This window comes from Ovis canadensis, chromosome 3 (assembly GCF_042477335.2).
Source record: "Ovis canadensis isolate MfBH-ARS-UI-01 breed Bighorn chromosome 3, ARS-UI_OviCan_v2, whole genome shotgun sequence".
Lineage (NCBI taxonomy): Eukaryota > Metazoa > Chordata > Mammalia > Artiodactyla > Bovidae > Ovis > Ovis canadensis.
Window position 1 is genome coordinate 68891113 of NC_091247.1, and position 11627 is coordinate 68902739.

At 34.6% G+C, this 11627-nt stretch overlaps 1 protein-coding gene across 8 annotated transcripts in view; it reads left to right on the forward strand.

The window, feature by feature from the left end:
* The window catches only part of CCDC88A (coiled-coil domain containing 88A), a 120893-nt gene that overhangs the window by 106111 nt on the left and 3155 nt on the right, over nucleotides 1–11627 (forward strand). The window contains exons 26-32 of one of the 8 annotated variants that reach the window (XM_069583296.1): nucleotides 815–898; nucleotides 1873–2076; nucleotides 2665–2736; nucleotides 3722–3802; nucleotides 5937–6196; nucleotides 6398–6860; nucleotides 10957–11057. In XM_069583296.1, coding sequence (XP_069439397.1) covers nucleotides 815–898; nucleotides 1873–2076; nucleotides 2665–2736; nucleotides 3722–3802; nucleotides 5937–6196; nucleotides 6398–6860; nucleotides 10957–11021 — 1229 coding nt within the window. In that variant the 3' untranslated portion in view covers nucleotides 11022–11057. Of the gene's footprint in view, nucleotides 1–814; nucleotides 899–1872; nucleotides 2077–2664; nucleotides 2737–3721; nucleotides 3803–5936; nucleotides 6197–6397; nucleotides 10322–10956; nucleotides 11058–11627 lie in introns of those variants that run through there. The other 7 variants (XM_069583297.1, XM_069583298.1, XM_069583299.1 and 4 more) reach the window with 7 other exon arrangements.

Sequence of the window (11627 nt, forward strand, 5' to 3'; positions counted from 1 at the left end):
ATCTTTTGAAAGACTTGTCTTAGAAGAATATATATTTCTGTGGTGCTTCTAAATAATGCATCAGAATTCAGTTTAAACCAAGAAGTAGTTTCCTATTTTCCTTTTTAACATTTAAAGAAATAATGAAAGTTTTAAAAGTTTCTTTAGGTTATTGTAAACATCCTGGAACACCTTAGTTTTTGTTGAAGTATTTTACCAAAATACAGGATCTACATTTTCCTAAATTATTTTTTTTCCAAAATAAAACCTTATAATTTAAAAAGTTAAAGATAATGGGGACTTCCTGGTGGTCCAGTGGTTCAGACTCCATGTGCTTCCACTGTAGGCGGCACAGGTGTGGTCCTTGGTTGGGGATGAAGACCCCACATGCCACTTGGCATGGCAAAAAACAGTTAAAACAGAGGAGTGAAAAGCCTCCTACATTTTCATCACCTACATTCCCTGGTCCACCAAGAGCGGCCCTAGTAATATAGGTCTATCTATCTTTACAACTTAACTAGAAAAATTGTTCCTTCAGTAAGTAGTTCTTATCATTTCCTGTATTTATAGGACTTTAGTCAGCCCAGGTTTTCTAAGTATATGTTTTTCATCATTGTCTTCAGTGCTTTCCCAAGTATTTTAAAGTATCAAAGTACATATTTCATATTTCATAATCACTCAGCAGCACGAGAATAATAGCTTTAGTGTAGCTTACATAGCTGAAACTCAGACATTCATTTCTGTCCTTAATTTCAACATTTAACTCCCATCTGTTCTTCTCCCTTTTTTCTTTCATTTTTCTGTTTCTGTTTTTTCTCATGCTCTGACATTAAAGTGGTTGCACTGAAAAGACTGCCCTTTTTGAGGAACAGACCGAAGGATAAAGACAAAATGAAGGCCTGCTACCGTCGTTCCATGTGTAAGACTTTATGACAGTTCAGCTTCTTTCAAATGACTACACTGGCTTCCATTACTAATTTTCACTAACCATTCTCTGGACTGTGCCAATTTTCTTATTTTGCAAAGTGCAGTCTTCCTGTAACCCATGGAGCTGGAAGAATTTTTTTTTTTCCAAAACTGGCACTGAATCTGCATTATATGTATGTTCATTTATACATATACATGCATATGTTTAGTCATACATGTAATATACTTACAAATTTCCAGTGCTTTCTAAAAGTTGGCAGAAAAAAAAACTTTAATTTTATATGCCATAAAGATTTCTTCCCAAAGAAATTTGCTTAAAGAAAATACAACAAAACCTTTAGCATTAGGTATTTATTTTCTTAATGAACTAGGATTAAATAAATAAATAAAATGGCCTGTAATCCTTGAAAATGTTTGTCATTCTTTATATACTGATACTCTGGTTTCTATTTTTTTTAAGTGGAATGGGTAATTAATCACATTAAATGTCTGTCACTGGATATCCTCTCTTTCAGGTTTTTATTGAGTGGTATACTTATTTGATTCATAAAATGAATAATTTCTTCAGTAACCTGCTCTGACCAAGGACTCTTTATCATTTTCAATAGTGTTGCTATAAAGAACTGCTCTCCATCTTACCTTTATTCATTCCATTTTTGTCACCACAAAACCACATTTTGAAGGCTTCTAATTATATTGCACATCACTGCTCAAAAGGCAGTTGTACAGAGTAAAATTCCTTTTCCTACCTTTAAAGGGGGTGGAGGGTGATAAAATTATTTACTGAAGTTTATCAAGCTTTGGCCTCCTCATTTCATACAGCTAAATGCATGTCATAATTCAAATGACCTTGTGGTTAGTTTTTTATTTCCCTTGCATTAATCCATAGACAGTAATCAATACAAAATAGAAATAAGAGCAAGTACATTAACCATGCTGATTCATTTGCTTTCATTTGCATCCCAGCCATGAATGACCTGGTGCAGTCCATGGTCCTAGCAGGAGGACAGTGGACAGGTAGTACTGAGAATTTGGAGGTTCCTGATGATATTTCAACGGGTAAAAGGAGAAAAGAATTGGGAGCTATGGCCTTCTCTACTACAGCCATCAACTTTTCAACTGTCAACTCTTCTACAGGCTTCAGATCCAAGCAATTGGTTAATAATAAAGGTATAGGCCGTCTGCTATTTGCACTGTGGTGTAACTGTTGGCAACAAGAATTTTTATTTGACTTTTTAATGTTTACTTTTTTTGACAGCAGCAACCTGAAATAACTATCAAAACAATCCGGACTTAATCTAAGAATTTTCAGGTCATTTCAAAAATTTAAAACATCATACAGATAACTACATCTTTCCTAGGTCTTTCGTAATAAACAGCTAATGAACTAACAAGAAATGGAAAAGTAAACCAAGTAAAAGACAGAAAAGGAGAGAGTGATAGAAGCTTTAGAAAAACAAACAAAAAACCTAGAAACACTACAACATCAGAGAACCACATAGAACAACCCAGGCTCTTGCTTTGCTTTGCAGGGTCACAGGGAGGTTGTTTCAGTGCTTCTGGTATTTTCCTTAAGCAAGTCAACTCACATCAGAGTTATTCTGTTTCTTACTCCTATTCCAGTTTCTGACTGAGTATATGAAATATGTTAAATCAAGATGTACTGTACATGATTAAAAAAGAATTTCCATATTCTGCATAAATGTTACAATTTTTTTTGTTAAAAAAATTTTATATCCATTCTACTATTTTACGTAGATACTACATCCTTTGAAGACGTAAGTCCACAAGGTATTAGTGATGATTCTAGTACGGGATCAAGAGTTCATGGTAAGATATGAACTTTATTTAGCAAGTACATATTACATACAGAATGAGAATGCTAAGACTCTTGCATTGACCTCATGAATGTGGCATTGCCAGCAAGCATGTTTTCTCTAACCTGCGTCTCATAGCTACTTCTGCCATTTCTTCAAACCTAATACTCCCTTTTCCCTTTTATAAGGTTATTACTTCATCTAAATAGTCTCTGCTTTAGTCAGGGTCATATATAAAGTATGTCTGCACAATGCTTAAAGGTAATTTTGTTGCCATTTTGGCATAAAGTTATTAGAGATACATTTCATATTTGGTTTTAAAAATACTTACTCAGGTAAAGGACAAACTCTAAGAAACCACATTTTCTGCAGTGTCGAGCATTTCAGTTTTTAGCTTCTGACTGGAAAGTCTTCTCTTACCAAACTAAATTATTAACAAAAAAAAAATGGAAAAGGAATGAATTTAATATGTAAAGAAATACGTTAAAGAAATTTCATATGTGAGCAGGATTTTAGGAAGCAGGGTGGGGCCATGTTAACAGTGTAGTTATTTCCCTTGTATGGATAGGAATACAAGACATTAACTCTGCAGGTGCTCATATTCCTCCTGTTCGTGGCATCTCTGCAATGTGCAGGGTTCCTTGTCTGATCTTTTGTGACCTAATCACTAGCTTTTTTTTTTCCTTTGGGGACATATCATTCTGTTCAACTACAGCAGTCCTGGTATCCGTCTAGAAATCCATTTCCAAATGTATTATTCACTTTATCTTCTTTTGTTTGAATCTCAGCTGTTGTCTCAGAAGTGTCTTGTTCTCAATTGTTTAACTGAACTATCTGGAAATGCCTTTGCTTGCTAATCTATAAGACTCAACTCTGTGGGCATGCTCAATCTGTGAAAGTATGCATGATTGCTTCCTCAAAGCATTCTGTAATCAGAATGTAAAGTTCAGTGTCTTCAGCTGCAAGTTTTATCACTGTCTCCTGATTTTTTCATTTAGCTTCGAGACCAGCCAGCCTTGATAGTGGCAGAACATCCACTAGCAATAGCAATAATAATGCTTCACTCCATGAAGTCAAAGGTATGCTGTAGGTAAATTTACTAATATGCTCCATCCATTTCCAAGTGGGAAATTGATTAGTTTCTGGGGGAAAATGAAATCCAAATCATCTGTGTTTGGAACATAGTTCCTTGGAATATTTTATGCTTTTCACATTGTAATACAAATGTATTTCAATGTGTACAAATGTAAAAACAGGAGCAGTTATTTTAGTTTCCATTTTTCATCTTCACAGGTAAAATCTTTTTCTTGTTATCTTTCTATTTCAAAAGTATCTGTAAGTTCTTATTTTCTTACATTTTGTCTCTGTCATGAAAATGGTTGGCCTTAATTTTCTCATGATACGTGTACACTGAACTCACAGAAAGTGTTTTAGAAATACTTTTAAGCTTTGTTTATCCACGAAATAAGGAGGAATATATTTTTTTAATTTGAGAAGACAGTTGTGTTTGTGTGAGTGTAACAAATGCCAAATGGATGCATATATCTCATATATAGAAAAAAATTAGTTCAAGATACCTTTTTCCTCAGTTTATTAATGTGCATTCCAAGCTGAAATTTTATGTGACTGTCTGGAAGTATCAACTGATACCTTTTTTCTTAAAGGTATACTGCCCATTCAAATTCTGGAATTATTTAATAAATTATAAAAGTTTGTTAAAGTAGTTATTTTCTACAGAACAGAATTGTTAAATTATAATGAGTGCATTTGTTCTATGCTTTTCTGTATTATATAATAATTTTGTCTCAGTTATAATTTTAATATTTGTTGCAGTGATCTGAAAATCTGATTTTGAGCGATTATTTTTTCATGTTTATAATCATGTTCTTATATCCTTTAGAAAAATATTACCTGAACTATGAAGAAGCCTTTTCTGATTTGAAATTTTAAGAAAATTCTTTTCCTACAAAATGTTACATAGTTTGAGCCAAAATCTTTCATGACCCACTTTACCCTCTGTGATTAGGAAACCATGGAAAGTTGCATTTTCCATCTTGATGCTTCTACACAGTTTGCGATTGATCAAAATGAATAAGCAGTCTTAAGGAATAGCATAAACTGTGGGGAGCTTTTTTCCAGAACTAGTAGTTTGCATTCTTTATCATTGTTCAGTCTCAGCTGATTCTTCTAAAGAGAGGAAAGCAGGGAGAATCAGATTTTTCAGACATTAAATAAAGAATGAGATACTACATACTTGATTTTTACTGGAATTTTCTAAGTTAATTATATCATGTCTCCGTTTGACTTTCCTTAGATGCTTGCTATTTAAATGTTTTTTTAATTTCTTAAGATTATTTTTTACTTATTTTTTATTGTTAATTGGAGGATAGTTGCTTTACAGTGTTGTGTTGGTTTCTGCCATACATCAGCATGAATCAGCCATAGATAGACATATGTTCCCTCCCTCTTGAATCTTCTTTCCACCTTCCACCCCTCTAGGTTATCACACTCTTTAAGGTTATTCATTTAGGATGAACAGAGAAGCCTTCAAATAAGGAACACAGACTTCATAGAAAGTCAAAGAATTAGAATTATTAGTGTTTGGTTTTAACATTCTCAATTTAAAACTCATATAATCATATTTTGGGCTTCCCTAGTGGCTCAGTGGTAAAGAAACTGCCTGCCAATGCAGGAGATCTAAGGGTCAGGAAGATCCCCTAGAGAAGGAAATGGCAGCCCACTTCAGAATTTTTGCCTGGGAAACCCCATGGAGAGAGGAACCTGGTGGGCTACAGTCCATGGGGTCACAAGAGTCAGACATGACTTCATGACTAAAACAACAAATGTTTTTTTAAAAATTATAAGGTGTTTTACAGTTTTTTAACCTGAATTTTAAAAAATGTATTATTTCTTTGTTTATTCATTTACTCACCAAATGTATATGTTTAGGTTCTGGGTCTGGTGGTGAAGGCAAGTGTTTGCCCTTGTGGAGCTTACAATATTTGTCATCGTGACAAATAAGGAAGCATGCTATGGTAGATAGTTATTAGACTGATGAAAGATTAACATGGTTTATTTACTAAGTATTTATGAATAAAGCTTTGAACGTCATTTTGGCTATTCATAAGAATCCAGTCAATAAATTATCAGTACTTACACAGTGTTAATCTTGTGTCTATTATTGAACTTTTAACACACCATTTACTCCTAAAGCAGGTGCAGTTAATATCCAGAGCAGGCCACAAAGCCACAGCAGTGGAGAATTTAGCCTGCTTCATGAGCATGAGGCGTGGTCCAGCAGTGGTAGCAGTCCAATCCAGTACTTGAAAAGACAGACCAGATCAAGTCCGGTGCTCCAGCACAGAACACTAGAGAATCGGGCACATCACAAAATCAAAACTGGTTCCCCTGGAAGTGAAGTTGTTACTTTACAACAGTTTTTGGAAGAAAGCAACAAGCTTACCTCAATGCAGGTTGGTTTTATCTATGGTGACCTTAATTTAGATGGACACTATAAGTTAAATTTCTATGGTTGAACTTTAGAGCCTTTTTTTTAAAGTTAAGGCATGTTTAGAGACATTAGCAATTTTTTTATAATCTACCATATCAGGAAAGCAAAAATATGGCTGTATTCACTAATCTGCTTTGTTTTTGTTTTTTTTTTTTTTTAACAGCTAAAGCCCTCAAGTCAAGAGAATCTTTTAGATGAAGTAATGAAAAGTTTGTCTGTCTCTTCTGACTTTTTGGGAAAAAACAAACCAGTTAGCTGTGGTCTGGCCAGGTCAGTAAGTGGAAAAACTCCAGGAGACTTCCATGATAGACGGACAACTAAGCCTGAACAGTTTGTGAGACCTGGTCCTCAAAAGGCTGAAGATACCTGTTTCACGAGTTCTTCAGGAAAGCCTACACGAGGCGCTCAAGGAAAGATAAAATTAATAAAAGAAACTTCTCTGTCACGACAATCAAAAGATAGTAATCCCTATGCCACTTTACCTCGTGCAAGCAGTGTTATCTCTACTGCCGAAGGAACTACTCGAAGGACAAGCATCCATGACTTTTTGACCAAGGACAGTAGACTACCTATGTCAGTTGATTCACCACCAGCTACTGCTGATAGCAGCGTCACTGCACCATCTAGTGAGTACTGTTTACACCAGTGGTCCTCTCATACACTTCAAAGTCCGACATCTACTCTAGGTTCTCAAGCACAAAATTATTTAGCTACAGACAAGCCCCAGTCTCCACATACCCAGGCCAGAAACTCAAGAACTGAAAGGTCACATCTTCTAAATCAGACTTTTGCCATGGTTAATACGTCTAATGATGCATTTGGAAAATCAGCTACAGATAGCATAGAATCCTTTACTGTGGCTCATCCAGCTCAGCCATTTTTATCCCTGAATACAGAATTAGTTAGTAACATAAGTGGGTTACCTCCCAGACCAGTCACCAGAGTTACTGACCAGGCTTCTGCTTCTTTGGAAAAAACAGCTCAGAAGGATAATGAGCAGTTTTCTGATCATCAGAGCCACAGTAGCATTAATCCACAATCCTCTGTAGACAATAATAATCTTACCACTCCTGCATGCCTCTATCCTGATGACACAGAAGCTGCATTGTTGGTTTCTGAGGATAATCAAACGGTTTGGTATGAATATGGTTGTGTATGATCAAAAGTGCACAATATAATACTGATGTCATTTGATACACACTATGCTTCTCTAATCTGATTTGAAGAGCTGCTGTTGAAAAGAATCATTTGACTAGGTTTATATTTTTATTTTTAAGTTGTGGCATAGTGTTCAAGTGTACATTGTGGCATGTATATAAATATGATTATATAACCACAGCAAAGCCTGCATGAACTATCAATTACATTGTACATTTTCTGCATGACTTCAAGAACCTTAACAATACATGCTCCTCTTTCACATTTCTTGTCACCCAATAAGAGATTGTTACTTTGATACCTGGAAGCATGTTAAAATGGTTGCATGCTATAGTTACTAAGAAGGCATTTCCAAGTCATATTTGTTGATTCCAAAAAAGAATGCTCATTGTCCCTTTTGCTCCCTGCTCACTGTCCCTTTTGCTCCCCTTTCCCTCTCTCCCTCCCTCTTGTCCTTAACTTTCTTTCCCAAAACATGCAATTCATATTGCACATGTACAGTATTAGTAAGGAAAATATGTTAAAAAGATGTCATTTTCTTTTGCCATTTAATTTTGCCTTCTGCCCTGCTGTTTTATTTTCAAAGAAATAGTTAATAAGTCAACACTTTACATAGCAAATATTAACTATTGCCCATATTTATAAAATTGTTCAGATTTAAAATGTTGCTAATACTCATAAATTTAGTGTAATTAAAAAAACACACCATTGAATTTAAATGTGACTTATACAGTGATTAGGAGCATTTATATTCTGTTTCTTCCCTGCACTTTTCTTCATTTTATGAACAAGAGTTCAAGTACTATCTTTCAGGATGACTTTTTTACTTGGAATCAGTTAACACAGTAGTTTTTTCAGGGTTTTTTTAAATGTAGAATCAAAGAGAAATAAAGCAAATCATACTCAGTGTGTGGGAGATTTGCATTTTTACTTCTCTTTTAAAAGGGTAGCAAGTTTACTGAGTGGTGAAGATTGTTACTTAAATAATTCTTTAATTTCTTGCTAAGTTACATATGTCCTAAAAACAGAATTTTCTAAAATGAGTACATTGTGCTAAAATAAAATGTAAAATTAGTGTTTATAGCCATATAAACAGACATGTTTCTAGTAGAACAGATTTTAAAACTAAGAATAATTGCAACTTCTTAGCTAAAAAATAATCATAAAAGATAGAGAAAATATTTGGTAACTCTGATTCATGTCATAAACTTTAAAATTATCTTCCTGTGGTCATAGCATTTTAAAACAGAATCAGCCAAAATTGAGTTTCTAACTTCCAGAATAAAACAGCAAAAAAGAAAGCCCCAAGAAACCCATAACCCTGACTCACTTACTTCTGGAGAAGTATACCTTAGCTCTATCTCTGAAATGTTTTTGCTCTCTTGATTCAGCCTAAATATCACTGACAGTAATGCAGCCTGGCATCTAGAAAAAATGATTTGAAATGTAACTTGATACGGAGGAAATTATTATTTTACACGTGTTGTTATAGTAAATTGTTATTCATTGGGCCAGAGAAAACAAAGTTTCTAAAGAATCTTTGCTTAATAAAATGTGACCTGGGAATTCGCTGGCAGCCCAGCGGTTAGGACTCTGCAGTTTCGCTGCCGAGGACCTGTGTCCGATCCCTGGTCACAGAATTAAGATCCTGCAAGCCACACAGCATGGGCAAAAATTTTTTTAAAAGGAAACGAAAAGAAGGAAATTTGTATCCTTTGTAAATTACCCTATTCTCTTGTACTTACACAAGATCATTTCAGGCCTAGGCCCCTTCTCTTTATATCTTTGACCATACTTTTTTTCTCACAGCCAGTTCTTACTAAAAATGCTTCCAATGCGTTGGTTTCACTTCAGGTCAAATAAATCTTTCGCCTTTTATTAAAAAAAAAATGCTTCCAGTGCAACTCATCAAATAAACAATCAGAAATTTTCTTATTTTTAATACCATTTAATATATTTTATCTACATGAAAACATCAATCCATTTGTCACTTATTTCACAATTAGTCCTAATATTTCAAATGTTTTTGGTGTCCCTTTTCTTTTTTCATAACCTGTTAATAAGACTTTTTAAAAAGTTTAAGATTATTTATTAAAATACATTGAGAAATCATATGCTACTATATGGTAAACACTGTGATTATTTTACAATGTTAGACTTACAGGAAAGAAGCATTTCTAACCCAGATGACTGTAGTAACATATACAGCATGTTTTCCAAAACAACATACACATTGTGCATGTAAGACAGAGAGATACATACCACGTCCATGTGTCTGGGACTGTCAGAGAATACAGGTGATATTTCCTCCAGAAACTGTCACCAGGTGTAAGGTCATAAAATTCCCTTAAAACACTATTTTACCAGTGTTTCTTGATAGCACTTGAAATCACATTTTGAGTAGTGATAAGAGCCTTAGAAATCGTATAGAGCTAGTATTTCCCAAACTCTTAAAAAAATCAACATAATACCTTCTATAAATGATGCCCCAATGCCCCAATTAAAAAAAAAATTTATCTTCTGATCAAAGTGAAGCAGCTCTGACTCAGTTGAATAACTGTACTTTTTTTGAGACATCGCCATAAATATTCTCCAATTTCACAGAGGATTACAGGCATACCTCGTTTTATTGTGCTTTCTTGTACTTCACAGATACTGTGGGGTTTTTCCCCAACAAACTGAAGGTTTGTGGCAGTTCTGTCAGACAAGCCTATCAGTGCCATTATTGCAACAGCATTTGCTCACTTCATGTCTCTGTCACATTTTGGGAGTTCTCAGAATATTTCTAACTTTCTCATTATTGTTATATTTGTTACGGTGATCGATGATCCGTGATCTTTGATGTTACAATTGCAAAAAAAAAATTACGACTTGCTACAGGCTCAGATAATGGATAGCTCTTTTTAGCAATAAAGTTTTTTTTAACTAAGATATGTACATTGTTATTTACATGCATTGGGAAACTAAAAATTCATGTGACTCACTTTATTGCAAAATTCACTTTATTATAGTGGTCTGGAACCAAACCTGCAATTATCTCCGAGGTATGCCTGTATTAGTACCCTAATTTTAGATGAAATTGAATAGCTTTCATATTCCTGGCTTAGGTTTCTATAAATGATATCCTTATTATTTTGTGGTATTGTAAATTCATGTTAGGCTTTGGGTCCCCTTTGACCAAAGTAGTTTTAACTCTAACAGTGTAAGTAGATATATTTTCCTACAAAGTAAGCCTCAAGGCCTGGTTTTCTTAGTAAACAATACAAATATTTCACTGTGGATGTTTCTGCTGCTGCATGCAAGATTATATTTTACTTCAAAACTATATGTGACCATTTAGTAAACAAACATCATAAACCTATCAGACATCAAGAGGGCATTATTATTATAGCTTTTAAAACATGTAAATCAGTTTTTAAGTAGAGATGTCTATCAGATTAATAACATTTCCAGAATTAGATTCCTTCTCCTTGCCTTAGGCAGTGAGAGCTCTTTAGTTTCTTATCTTCATGAATTGTATGTTTAGCTTTTCATTAAATAACATGAAATGCTTTTCTCCTGCAGATGTGGACAAAGTACAAGAAAACAGAAATTCAAAAAGCAGGTCTAGGGAACAACAAAGCTCCTAATTCTATAACCCCACTACATGACATGTGGGCCAAGTGGTGAGTTTCTTGCTTAAAATGTAAATGAGATTAATCTCATTTGTACAAACTAACTGCATTAAGTATAAGAACAAGTGCACATTGCATTAACAGATGTAAATATTGCTTGCTTAATTCATGATTTTCTGTGTGTCTGATTAGTAAGTAAATCAAAATTACATGACTCCTCAAAGCATTTGGCCATCAGTGCACGCTCAGTTGTGTCCAACTCTTTGCGACCCCATGGACTGTAGCCCACCAGGCTCCTCTGTCCGTGGAATCTTCCAGGCAAGAATACTGGAGTGGGTTGCCATGCCCTTCTCCAGGGGATCGTCCCAACATAGGATCAAACCCGGGTCTCCCGCATTGCAGGCAGATTCTTTACCATTTGAGCTACCCGGGAAGCCCTTTAGTGCAGGAAAACAATCTTTAAAAATATTTTTTCCCCTCAATTTAAATTTGATTTTACTAATGAATAATGTTTTAGAAATTATTTCTTCAGTTTAAAATCTTTCTGGTAGGAATGTAACTTCTGTGCAATGTTCTTCGTAATTGAGGAGAAGAAATTAAATGTCTTTTTTACAAAGAGCT